The 14,443-nt window shown below is 40.1% G+C and overlaps 1 protein-coding gene across 1 annotated transcript; it reads left to right on the top strand.

The window, feature by feature from the left end:
- Positions 1 to 1,566: 1,566 nt before the first annotated feature.
- PDCD7 (programmed cell death 7) lies at positions 1,567 to 12,997 on the top strand. The gene is made up of 5 exons (XM_053717585.1): positions 1,567 to 4,187; positions 8,145 to 8,283; positions 9,655 to 9,891; positions 11,420 to 11,507; positions 12,017 to 12,997. Exons 1-5 carry the CDS (start codon positions 1,605 to 1,607, stop codon positions 12,141 to 12,143), a joined length of 3,174 nt encoding a protein of 1,057 aa, XP_053573560.1. The 5' UTR covers positions 1,567 to 1,604; the 3' UTR covers positions 12,144 to 12,997.
- The last annotated feature ends 1,446 nt before the right edge of the window (positions 12,998 to 14,443 follow it).

The following is a 14,443-nucleotide window of genomic DNA, read 5'->3' as shown; positions in this document are numbered from 1 at the left end:
TACGCATGTGCCAGTGTCACTTCTGTGTCTTTGTATAGAGCTGGGTGTTATTATACAGATGCAGATACACATCCAGTATTTCACTCAGGCTTAAATTATTCCATAACTTATCACCCAATATCGCTAGCAGTCTCTTGACAAGCTACTAATTTTCTTCACACTACATATTTTTTTTTTATTCCTATTATTTAATCAGAAAGAAAAGACATACTAAGGTTGTGGCGGACACTGCAAGGTCTAGTCACGGACACCGGTGTCCGTGTACGGACTAGGGTGACCATGTGTCCCGGATTGCCCGGGACAATCCCGCATTTTAAAGGTCTGTCCCGGGGTCCCGGGGACACACTGCATTGTCCCGGAATGAACAAACTGACAGCAGTGACGTCAGGGACACAGCCGTGGATTGAAGACTAGGGCAGTGGGTGGCTTGTTGTTGCCGGCTTCGTTCTCGCAGTGCAGCAGATCGTCATCGTCCCAGGCAGGGCCAGAGGGGCAGAGTACTCCAGAGAGGTGCCGCGGCCGCCAGTTATGAGGGAGGGAAGCATGGGTATATTGTATGTCATGTTATATATCCCCGTCCCCTCTGGTTCTGCCGCTGCGGCTCTAGTCAGTGCATAGTGTATGCGCTGTGGATGGACGTGGGTGGAGCCTGCCCTGGACTTCTGGAGTCACTCGCAACTCGTATATGTTTATATGTTGTGTCCTTCTGGTATCGATGCAAACTAGTCAGCAGTGCACTCAGCACTTTTATACATGAAATACGCTATGGTTATTTTATATTTTATTTGGAAGAGACAATAGGACTGAAATATATGGCTGGCTGCTATTAGGTAATATTTGGCTATTACACTAATTTACATTAGAATCACATCCAGAGGATGTGCTTAGAAAAAGATTTAAAGTTTCCTTCTTTTCTATGCTTTAGATGAATAACTTCAGATACCAAAGGGCAAATTGGTCTTATTATGTTGTCATAAAGAATTTATTTTTACTTTGTTTATTAAACTGAAGTACCCGATGTATTTGATTTATATATCCAAATTTCCACTAGTCTAAACTGGTGACCACTTTTTTCCCCCTTTCTTTCTTTCTTTCTTTCAAAAATTGGCACAAAAAAAAAAGTTGTTAAAATCATCTTTTTTTTTTGGGGGGGGGGGGGGGGGTCCCTGAATGGCAGTTTGGAAATGTGGTCACCCTAGTACGGACACCTTGCCTATCCCTGATCATCACGTGTACAGCAATCTATCTGCTAACATCCACTGAGCTGGTGAGGAAATAACTCGCCTACCTATATATTCATCCTCTTTTGGGTGACACAATGGAATGCCACATTAGTAACAACCATGAATAGAACCCGCAATTAAAAATAAAAAACACAACAACACTATAACGCCGTTGTACAACCTAGAAAACAATTTAAAGTACTAACTTCTGGTTTTATTTGTAATTTTCAGTATCAGATAATTTATTTCCCTTTTACCCTCAATCTATTTATATAATCTGCGCTTTCAGAACCTTATCGGTAGATGTCGCTGTTCACTATTTCCTATGACCGCTCATACGTAAGGTGAAGGTCCCTATTTCCGGGTCAGATAACTGTTGTCATGGAGAGAAGGCAGCGGCCTACAGTGATTCCTCCTTATGACTCCCGGTATAGGCCGAGTGTAGAAAATTCACAAAGCGGCGTTTACAGTGACAATGACGAGTGGCGACATTTACAGGCTCAAGATGCACGTGTAGGCAGTTCTCAACGATTGGATTTTAGGGGCAGCTCCATACCCGAGAACGTCGCGTTTATACCTCAGCAAGGTGGTGTTCAGTATGGCGGGTCCCACTCCCAGCACGGAGGAATCCACCATGGAATGCTTCAACATCAAGGACCCATACAGCACGATGGACACCCTCGTAACCTGCCTCAGCACAGAGGAACCCGGCTTGGAGATCCTCTGCTTGATATGCCGCATCTTGGAGGTGCCCAGCAGGGAGGACCGGATCCCGGGATGCCCCAGCACAGAGGACCGGATCCCGGGATGCCCCAGCACAGAGGTCCGGATCCCGGGATGCCCCAGCACAGAGGTCCGGATCCCGGGATGCCCCAGCACAGAGGTCCGGATCCCGGGATGCCCCAGCACAGAGGTCCGGATCCCGGGATGCCCCAGCACAGAGGTCCGGATCCCGGGATGCCCCAGCACAGAGGTCCGGATCCCGGGATGCCCCAGCACAGAGGTCCGGATCCCGGGATGCCCCAGCACAGAGGACCGCATCCGGAAGTGCCCCCGCACAGGGGACTGCATCCTGGGATGCCACAGCACATACAACCACATCCTGGGGTGCCCCAGTTCGGAGGACAACATCCTGGGGTGCCCCAACACAGAGAACAGCATCCTGGGGTGCCCCAACACAGAGAACAGCATCCTGGGGTGCCTCAGTTCGGAGGACCACATCCTGGGGTGCCCCATCACGGAGGGACGAATCCTGGGGTGCCCCAGCATGGAGGACCACCTAACTTGCAGCCAAACATGCCTCAGCATGGAGAAGCCCAACCTGTTTCAACCCTTCATGGAGAATTTCAGTTTAACAAATCCCAGGTTTTCTTCTCTCAAGAAAATCGTCAATCTGGCCGTTCCCATTATGTTGATTCTAATCTAGGCATGTGTGCTGGTTCACTGTCTCAGGTCTCCAAACCTGGAGCCCCCCATCATGATAATTCTCAGGCTGGTATGTATCAACACAGAGATAACAAAGCTTTTGTCTCCACACATGTGAATTCTCAGTCTGGCATATCTCAGCCAATGAGCTATCAGTGCAAACCATCACAGCACATGACATTTCACAACACACAACCTACTCCTCCTAGCAACATTCAACATGGCACCACATCATTGCCTTGTGTATCCCCTCAGCCACTCCTTGCTCATCGGGCTCCTAGCCCTCATTATAATAGCATTCCTCAAAATATTCCCAGACATTTCCCTGATCCTGCCTCTTCTGCCACTCTCTTACCTTTTAATGCCATTCATGGAGAAGATGCAGTATTAGGTGGTCGTGGTATGTCAGACATTCACAAACCTGCTCAAGTTTTAGAAAACTTTTTGCATCATGAAAGAGAGAAAGTACAGAATGAAAAATCTAGATACCAGGATATTTACAATGAACATAAAGAGAATGTTCATTTCCACCCAGATGGAAAGCCTGCACAGATAAGGGAACCCTTTGTACATTTTGAGAGAACTTATGTGTCCAAGGAAGGCCAGTTTACACGCCAAGATATGCAAGGTGATTACAACAGTTTATCGAAAGACATGTCAGACCCACAAAAATATGGACCTGTTTTGTACCAGCATGGGCTCAAGATGCAAGGGGATGGTAATTATTTGCACCGTAATATACCAAATTTACAGACAGAAGGTCCTTTTATGCAGCAGCAACAGCAGCAAAAAGACTTGCAGAGGAGTCAATCTCTCTTCCAACAGGATGGACCAAACATCCAAAGAGATGGACCTTTTTTGCACGAGCATGGGCAACGAGCACCAAACACGCATATGGATGAACCTGTGTTATACCAGCATGGACCAAATGTGATGCAGGAAGGTCTGTTTAGGCCCCAGGATATATCCAACCTAGAAAGTAGAGACGCTTTACTTCACCAGGACAATGCAAGGGATGTCTGCAACACTCATAGTGACTGTGGTAAACCACCATGGAAAGATCAGTCTAGTAACCACACAGTTTCTAATTCAGATAATTTCTTCCGACAATGGCTGAGCAATTTTCTTGCACAAAGACGAAAGAACCTTTCTTCCAAACCTGAACCTGCAATTGTCTTATCTATAAAAGATGCTCGAGAGTTAGTTTATGGGACTTTCAGACTATTGGCCCAGCTCACTGACCTATGCAAGTCTCTTGAACAAAGTACTGAAAATGTAGATTCTTGGACTCAGAATTATCAGAAAGCAGCAAATGTTCGTGCAGAATTGGAGAAAAGAATGAAAACTCTGGAAAAACCTCAATATATTGAAGACATCAAAAAGAAACTTGACAAGATAAGAAAAAAGAGACTCCGCCAACAACGTTTGAAACAGGGGACGGAGGAAGATAAGCAAAAGGCTGAGCTAGCAGCTGAGAAGGAGGCCCGAATCGACAGGTGGAGAATGCAACGTGTTCATGAGGTGGAAGAGAAGAAAAGGGTAAGTATTATCCTCAAGATGACATTAGTTTTGTGCAAATATGATTTAAAAGGACATTAAAGTCAATTTTGTATTTACACATCAGAAATTATTCACTGCACTGAAAAATATCTGCATACAAAATGTTAAAAAGGAAAAACCCTTGAAAAACCTTTTTAATGTTTTTTATTTTTTTTTATTTTACTGCCTTTGCTGTGGCAATCAGGGACAGATATAAATTGGCTGCTGCCCATAACACCCAATGATTTTGCAGCATTTAGAAGCGTCCGGGTTCTGCTTTCCAATGTTCTCCAGATTCTCTACGGTTCAGTGGAAGCATTACAATCTTTAGATTTGATTTTCAGGTAAAGCAGGTAAAATAATGACTGTTTTAAAGTGACGGTCCATTTTGATGAATTAGTGCCCGGTTTTTAATAAACCTATTAAAAACAAGGGCACTTTAATTCATCAAAATTGACATTTCACTGTTTTCTTCAAAAACTTACCCTTTAATCCTGGCAGCTGCTCCAGCACTTTCTCCGCCCATCGCAAGCCATCTTCGCGGGTCCAAAATGACGAATCCAGCTTCCTCCAATCACAGCGTTGCATCAGGCCAAGATTCCCCCGGGGGAAGCTGGGATTGGAGGAAACCTGATTCGTCATTTCTGACGTCTGCAGAGGCTTCCAACGGCTGGGGGAATTGCTGGATCGGCATTCAGGATTAAAAGGTAAGTTTTTGAAGAAAACAGTGAAATGTCAATTTTGATGAATTAAAGTGCCCTTGTTTTTAATAGGTTTATTAAAAACCAGGCACTAATTCATTAAAATTGACCTTCACTTTAAATTACATGAAAAGCAGACAAAATAAATAATAGTGCAATATGGGGAATATTTTGAGTTTAATGTCCCTTTAAAGTGATTGTAAAGTTTAATGATTTAAAGCCCAGTATTTAAAAATAATCTTAAAAATATGGGCACTTAAAGTCATTAAACTCTACAAAGACGCTTCTTTTTTTTAAATACTTACCATTTCTGTATTGAGCATATTGATTATGAATCTGGCTTCCTCCAATCGTTGCCCCCTTTGGCTTCCAGCTCGTGGGGCATGCAACGATTGTAGGAAGCCGGATTTATAATGGATATGGTCAATTACAGAAGGAGATGCGGGCGGAGGATCGGCGGTATGTGTACCGTAATAAAATGGCAAGTATTTAAAAAATAGAAGCGTCTTTGTAAAGTTTAATGATTTAAAGTACCTGTTTTTAAGATTATACTTAAATACTGGGCTTTTAATCATTAAACTTTACAATGTATATACTGTGCTGTGTTTCTTTTGATTTGGTTTGCCCTATTGATAAAGCAGTTGCAACTGTGTATCAGGCATCAGATGTTTGACAGTTATAGTATTAAAGGGACACTCAGGTCAATTTTATGATTCAGATAGATCATGCATTTTTTTAGACACTCCTATTTACTTCCATTATCAAATGTTGCACAGTTTTGTTATATTTATACTTTCTGCGGAACAAAGATCTTAATGAGCATGTGCACAAGCTCACAGGGTATACGTATACTAGTCTGTGATTAGCTAATGTCTAAAGCAACAAGTCCTCCAGCACTTCCAATAATAAAAGACCTTTATTAATATTACAACATGGGTCAACAAATATCTGCAACATTTCGGGCCTAGCTCATCCCTTCTTCATGCATGAGGAAGGGCTGAGCTAGGCCCGAAACGTTGCAGATATTTGTTGACCCATGTTGTAATGTTAATATAGGTCTTTTATTATTGGAAGTGCTGGTGGACTTGTTGCTTTACATATGATTTGAGACTGGGTAAGTCTCCTCTGGGCACTCCGTTTAACAAGTGCTGTTCCCATTCCTGGATTGTTTACATTGGCTAATGTCGGTCACATGATATAGGGGGCCAGAAAATTGGAGAAAAAAATAAAATTTGTCAGAAAAAAAATCTACTGCTTATTTAAAATTCAGAGTAAGTGTTATTGCATTGTTTTTTTTATTATGTACATGTTAATTGTGTAATTCTACTACATTGAGTGGTCCTTTAAGCCCCTAGAAATGTATCATGATTTGGGAATTGTTTTATATTATAATTGAATAGGTAATCTTTAAAGTCAAATGACTCACTCCATCAGGTGAAACCGTGTGATAAGCATGGATTTTAATAATCTTTGATTTATAGTTTAACCCCTTAGTGACCAGACCATCTTTCAATTTTCTGACCGTTTGGGACCAGGGCTATTTTTACGTTTTTGTGGTTTGTGTTTATCTGTAATTTTCCTCTTACTCATTTACTGTATCCACACATTATATACTGTTTTTCTCACCATTAAATGGACTTTTTAAACATATATTATTATTTTCATCATATCTTATAATTTACTATAATTTATTTTTAATAAAATATGATGGAAAAAATGGAGACAAACACACTTTTTCTAACTTTGACCCCCAAAATCTGTTACACATCTACAACCACCAAAAAACATCCATGCTAAATAGTTTTTTAAATTTTGTCCTGAGTTTAGAATACCCAATGTTTACACGTTCTTTGGTTTTTTTTTTTTGCAAGTTATAAATAGGGCAATAACTACAAGTAGCACTTTGCTATTTCCAAACCATTTTTTTTCCTTCAAAATTAGCGATGGTTACATTGTAACACTGATATCTGTCAGGAATCCCTGAATATCCCTTTACATGTATATATTTTTTTTTTAGTAGACAACCCAAAGTATTGATCTAGGCCCATTTTGATATATTTCATGCCACCATTTCACTGCCAAATGCAATCAAATAAAAAAAATTGTTCACTTTTTGACTAACTTTTTCACTAACTTTAGGTTTCTCACTGAATTTATTTACAAGCAGCTTGTGCAATTATGGCATAAATGGTTGTAAATGCTTCTCTGGGACCCCCTTTGTTCAGAAATAGCAGACAGTTATTGCTTTGCAATTGCTTTTTGGTAATTAGAAGGCCGCTAAATGCTCATGTGCATCACACTTGTATGATGCCCAGCAGTGAAGGGGTTAATTAGGTAGCTTGTAGGGAGCTTGAAGGGTTAATTGTAGCTTTAGTGTAGAGATCAGCCTCCCACCTGACACATCCCTCCCTAACCCCTCTCAAACAGCTCTCTTCCCTTCCCCACCTCACTTGTCACCGCCATCTTTAGTACTGGCAGAAAGTCTGCCAGTATAAAAATAAAGGTTTTTTTTTTTTTTTTTTTTTATATATTTTCTTCAGTGTAGTATTCCCCCCCCCCCCCCCATACCACCCAACCTCCCTGAGCCCCCCCTAAACAGCTATATAACCCTCCGCCCCCTTTATTTGCCACCATTTTGGGTACTGGCAGCTGTCTGCCAGTACCCACTTTGCAATAAACTTTGGCTTTTTTTTTAAATCCCAGATTTTTCTGTAGTGTAGCTGCCTCCCCTCAATGCCCTCCCCCTCCCAGATCCCTTTCCCAACATTATTCCCTCTCACACCCTCCTCTCCCACGACTTTAGGCATAGTGCTTGCGCACAACCCCCCGCACACACGCAAGTGAATTCCATCAACGGCCGGAAGTTCACCACCAATGGGCTTCCCACCCGCCTCCCTGCAATGGCTCCCACCCACCAACGATCAGCACCATCGCTGGCCGATGCAGAGAGAGCCACAGAGTGTCTCTCGCTGTATCGGATGCTTAAAAACTGGTATTGCAGGATGCCTCAATATCGAGGCATCACTGCCATACCCTAAAAGAGACTGGTCGCTTCAAGCGCTTCAAAACCCTGAGGACGTACAGAGTACGTCCTTGGTCATTAAGTGACATTTTTTGTAGGATGTACCCTGTACGTCCTTAGTCGTTAAGGGGTTAACAGAAAGGAAGAAGGTAATAAATCTAAATGTATAAATTAAATTACTTCTAAGAAAATAGCTGATTAAATACAATAACCTTTTTTTCTATCTGTTCTCAGGAGCGGGAGCTGAAAGCTGCTGCAGATAGTGTTTTGTCAGAGGTGAGGAAGAAGCAAGCAGATGCCAAGAAAATGCTGGATGTGCTGCGGTCATTGGAAAAGCTGAGAAAGCTGAGAAAAGAGGCGGCTGCAAGGAAAGGTGGGAAGTAACCCAATCACACACTGTTGGACGTGAGATCTTTCTACTGTCCCAGTGACATCGTAGCGCAAAGATTGTGCGCTCTATTTCTTTAGAGCAGTGTTTCTCAACTCCAGTCTTCTGTACCCTTAATAGGCCAGAGTTTCTTTATATCTTAACTAGAGCACAGGTGAAATAATCATCTGAAGGGTGAGAGCAGGTTAGTAACCATGGTTACTGATCAGCTGATTATTTCACCTGTGCTCTAGTTAAGACATAATGAATATCTGGCCTGTTAAAGGTCCTGAGGACTGGAGTTGAGAAACACTGCTTTAGAGCATGCCAGTTTTGCACTGCTCACCATGGAACTTTGTGTTTAACCTTTGCAAAGGGGTTAAACACATAGATAATATCCCTCTCCAGAGCTGCAGAGAACTGCTGGTCTAGTGCATGAAACGGCCAGTGAGTCAATCATTAATGGCAGTGGTGTGACCGCACCAACCACCATCTGCATTCATTTTGTGAGCTTCTGTGCTTGCAGCTCCAGGGTGTGACTTTACATATGTGTTAAACCTTTATGTGGGAGCTAAAAACTTCCACAGTCAGTAGTGCAAAAATGACACGCTCTAATGCCTTAGAGCATTGTTTCTCAACCGCGGTCCTCACGTACCCCCAACAGGCCAGGTTTTCATCATAGCTGAACCAGTGCACAGGTGAAGTAATCAGCTGATGGGTGAGAGCAGGTTAGTAACCATGGTGTTACTTAAAGGGACATGAAACCCACATTTTTTCTTTCATGATTTAGAAAGAGAATGCAATTTTAAAAATCTTTCTAATTTACTTCTATTATCTAATTTGTTTTTTCTCTTGATATTCTTTGCTGAAAAGCATATCTAGATATGCTCAGGAGCTGCTGATTGGTTGCTGCACATAGAAGCCTCGTGTGATTGGCTCACCCATGTGCATTGCTTTTTCTTCAACTAAAAATATCTAAAAAATGAAGCAAAATAAATAATAGAAGTAAATTGTAATGTTGTTTTAATTTGTATTCTCTATCTGAATCATGAAAGAAAGATTTTGGGTTTAGTGGCCCTTTAACCTGTGCACTGGTTCAGCTATGAGGAAAACCTGTCCTGTTGGGGGTACACAAGGACAGCAGTTGAGAAACACTGCTTTAGAGCATACAATATCAATTAGTAGAGTAGCTATAGTGTTGGCCATGCCATACATATACTTGTTCTTTGATTAAATAATAAGGTTCACAAACTGTCAAAAATAATTCATACCAATATGCTTGTTTTATGTCAAGTGCCTCCCCCCAATCTCTATTTACCACTTAGAGGCTTTAGAACTGAGTATGTTTGAAACACAGCATGATATCCTCTCTTACAGGAGTTTATCCTCTACCTTCTGATGATGAAACATTTGAAAACCACATTCGCCGGCTTCGGGCAATGGTCCATAAACGCACTGCCCTGTATGATGCCGAGGAAAGGGCTCTTAGGGTCATTTTAGAGGGGGAACAGGAAGAAGAGAGGCAGCGTGAGAAGGAAAAGAGATTAAAAAAGGAACGAGGGAAGCTACTAAAGCAACAGGAAGAAGTAGATTCCATATTATTTGGAGATCCAGGTTTGTACTAATGGCGTTTTGACCAGCTTGGGGTTGGTCTTATTTGAGAACTTGCCTTTCAGCCTCTTCCTGTACACATGTAATTGCATTGTTTTAAAGTGACAGCATCATCTCCATCGTATTTGTATTCACACAGTAAGTGGCGTAAATGTGTAAGATTACAATGAATATTAAAGGAAATAGCAGTAATGAGTAGGAACAATTGACAGTGTTGTTCAAAAGCATGGTGTGGTGTAAAGGATTTAAAACTTGGATGTCTTGGAGATTAGTAGAGGACGACAATTATGTATTAGAACAGAGCTTGGTAAGTCCCAATAGCCATGTAGTCGTGCCTTCTCGCATGTATAGTTTTATTATCTTGCTACTTACGTCTATGTATGTAATACTTCCCTGGGTCCTAAGGAAAAAAGTAGGACTGGCCTCTCATTGTTCAGGCTGGCTATTTCTTTCTGTGGCAAATCATAGAGTGTAATATGTTCTAATAACTTTATCCCAGTGGCTTAGTTTTCTAAATGTCACATTTGAATTTCACTATAGGTAATGTGCTAATGCTTTATTTTGTTAAAGTGTCTTGTTTTAAAATAAATATATTTTTTTGTTAAAAAAAAAAACCCTGCGAAAGGGTTAAACGCTCAATAGAAGTACCACTCGGGATTCAAGGAGCACATAGGAGTAAATTGACTGTTGCTGCTGATTGGATCAGAGGCAGATTCTGCTCAGGACCAGCAGAGCACCGTAGGTCCAATGCAGCACTTGTGCTGTGTGTGTCTGTTCTTGTGGGGGTTAAACATACCGTAGAGCAGGGTCAATAGTTCACTCTCTAATAAATTAGAGCATGTTATGTTTTTGACTGTTTTGGCCTTTAAATATTATCTCTTTGCAAGCACCAGAGATCAGGGTGCCGTTATCCCTTTCTATGTTCTTCCAAATGCTCTCTGACTTGAATTACTCCCATATCGCCATTCTTGAGCCAATACAAATTAATTGACAGAAGTGTGATTATGATGGGGAATGAAAAACAATGATAAAACAGCTTAAGAAAAAAACTTTAAGGGACTCAAGATATTTATGCTTAATTTGTGAACACCTTTTATGTAACATTAACATATTTATTTTAATAACCCTTATGTGTGTTAATGCCATAAACAGACTTGCCAAACCTCCAAAAGGCGCCACACAACATCACTTTGTGTGTAATTATTTTTTTTTTTTTAATTCTGACATCAAAATTTGTCATATTTAGCAGCTCCCTGGTTTACTGTAATGTTTTTCCTGTGATCAAATTGTATTTTTTTTTTTTTTTTTTTTCAGTTTTCAAAAGCTTTATTGAAAAAGTACACATAGTTGAGTTTACTGGACACTTATGTCCTATGATTCTTTTTTTTTTTTTCACCGTTGAAATTGTCTCTATCAAATTGTATTTTATGTCTGTCTGTTACTTAATATCATATTAGCAGAAGCTCCTGATGGTGTCCTCATTGTGTTCCTTGCCTGGCACCTACCTAAGTTTTTTTGTGTATTTTTACAGATCCTCTACCGCCTCTCCATCCACTCCAGCCTTTCCGTCAGTATCACTTGCAAGCTGAGCATTCTGTTGTTTCACTCGTTCACATACGGTTAGTATCTTCATACTTATTGTAACAACTCATCAATTGATTGCAGGAGTTTAAGGACCAACCATCCGTCTGCTTTGTTTATACTTGGCAGACACTCATAAAACGCACTTTCCAATTCTGGAAGAAGAATTTAGAACTGATATTTCATTTTTGATTGTTTTATTTAATAATTAAAAAATGTGGTTTATTAATATATAAACTGACAAACTGTAAGAATGTTAACGTTGTGCAAAAAGCAAAGAAAATTCAGGCAGAAAAGAATATCCATGTTAAATTGTTCCCATCCAAAGTATTGGGAGCATTATGTGGGTTGACCAACTTGTTTGGCTTGTGCTTGAAATTTTGTCTGTCATGTTCAACCTGCTTATTGGATTTGTCTATGACTTTTTTTTTTTTTTTTTTCTAACGTTTTAGTATTTAGAATTCCATCAATACGTGTTGAATACAAAATAAGAGCTTGTGACATGAGCACAGAGTGAGTCTAATGGAATAACTCTTCTTCCTTTCAGACATGAGTGGGATCAGTTCTTGGCTTCTGCTGAACACCCGGATGCCAGCAGCATCCCACGTGGTTGGATACTGCCTGTACCCCCAACTAGTGACACTTGGGCAACAGCTTTACAGCAGTCTGAGTGAGGAGAAACAGACTGATTTTATGGTCTCCAGCATTAACAAGAAGATAAGACACATGCTTACGACAGGGCCTATACGGAATGAGTAGATTTTGTATTAACTTCATACATTGAAGGGTCACTACAGTAAGAATTAATTTATACAAATAAGAAAACAAGACATCATATTAGAGAATTCTATTAACTCACACAGTCAATAACAAACATGCTCCAATATTTTTAAGGAAATCAGTAGGTGCCCATTTTCCTCTATTTTATGGTTAGAAAATTGCCTTTGTGAAGCACGTGAATAGGATTGGTAAGTTACTTATTGAAAGGGTCAAACCATGGCAAGAGATGGATTTAGACCTTTTGGGAAATAAAACATAAATGGCCAGTAGAGGGCAGATATATAATGGGAAAAGAAAAAAAAACTACATGTGGGTTTTATTTGGTCCATCTTTATACTTCTGTATGAACAATATGTGATCTGATTGTAGTGTCCCTATTTATAAAGCATAGAGGCTTCATCTATATAGACCTTTCCTGGAGGGTGGATATACTGTTGATGCAGTCTTACACAAACGCACAGGCATACCTGTTCACTTGAAGTTATGTGCAACTGTATACTGTAGCCCCAATCATTCAGCTACTTGGTGTGAGAATCCTGTTGTCATCCATTAAGCTGAGTGATCACAGCAGAATGATATATGAACTTGGGGGCAAAATGGTGGTTGTGATTCTAATATACTGTATGAATTCCTCAAAATGATAGTTGTGCCTTTAAAGGGATACTAAACTATTATTTTTTTCTTTCATGATTCAGATAGAGCATGAGATTTTAAGCAACTTTCTAATTTACTCCTATTATCAATTTTTCTTTGTGCTCATGCTATCTTGATTTGAAAAGCAGTACTGTAAGCTTTAGAGCCAGCCCATTTTTTGTTCAGCATCTGGGTAGCACTTGCTGATTTGTGGCTAAATGTAGCAAACCAATTAGCAAGCGCTACCCAGGTGCTGAACTAAAAATGGGCTGGCTCCTAACCTTTCATTACTGCTTTTTCAAATCAAGATAACATGAGAACAAAGAAAAATGGATAATAGGAGTAAATTAGAAAGTTGCTTAAAATTGCATGCTCTATCTGAATCATGAAAGAAAAATTTTGGGGTTAGTATCCCTTTAATTTGAAACATTCTGTGATTCTGACAACTAGCAATATGTTGCTTGTACAGCACTCTGACACTATCTGTAAGTCCTTTCCAATGTAGACCAAGCCGCACATTCTGTATATGAGTTGTGCCACATCAAATACATAGGATTTTACATGATACTTAAAGGGACATTAAATACCTTGCAGTTTTAAGATTTGTCTGAAGTCCTGCAATAGAATATCATACTAGATCAGAAATGTTTCTTAAAGGGACAGTCTACTTGAAAATGTTTGTTTAAAAAAATACATAATCCCTTTATTACCCAATGCCCTAGTTTTGCATAACCAACACTGTTATATTAATATACGTTTTACCTCTGTGATTACCTTGTATCTAAGCCTCTGCAGACTGCCCCCTTATCTTAGGTCTTTTCACAGACTTGCATTTTAGCCAATCTGTGCTCGGGAGTGAGCACAATGTGTTAGATATATATATATATCTCACACATGAACTAGCGCTGGCTAGCTGAGAAAAACTGTAGAAGTGCACTGATATAAGAGGTGGCCTTCAAGGGCTTAGAAATTGGCATATGAGCCTACCTTGCTTTCGCTTTCAACAAAGCATACCAAGACAACAAAGCAAATTTGATGATAAACGTAAAAGGCCATCTCTTATCTCAGTGCATTTTGACAGTTTTTTTTACAGCTAGGCAGAGCTAGATTACATTGTGCTCACTCCCGTGGAGTTACCTAGGAGTCAGCACTGATTGGCTAAAATGCAAGTCTGTCAAAAGAACTGAAATAAGGAGTCAGTCTGCAGAGGCTTAGATACAAGGTAATCACAGAGGTAAAAAGTGTATTAATATAACAGTGTTGGTAATGCAAAACTGGCAAATGGGCAATAAAGGGATTATCTATCTTTTTAAACAATAAAAATTCTGGTGTATACTGTCCCTTTTAACCTTTATCAAGGAACAGTCTACTTGAAAATGTTTGTTTAAAAATATAGATAACCCCTTTATTACCCATGCCACAATTTTGCATAATCAACACTGTTCTATTACTACAATTTTTACTTCTGTGATTACCTTTTATCCAAGTCTCTGCAGACTGCCCCCTTAGCTCAGTTCTTTTGACCGACTTGCATTTTAGCCAATCAGGGCTGACTCATAAA

The sequence above is a fragment of the Bombina bombina genome, chromosome 6 (assembly GCF_027579735.1).
Source record: "Bombina bombina isolate aBomBom1 chromosome 6, aBomBom1.pri, whole genome shotgun sequence".
NCBI classification, from domain to species: Eukaryota; Metazoa; Chordata; class Amphibia; order Anura; family Bombinatoridae; genus Bombina; species Bombina bombina.
Note: the sequence above shows the minus strand (reverse complement) of the source record. Positions and strands in the feature narration are given on the sequence as shown.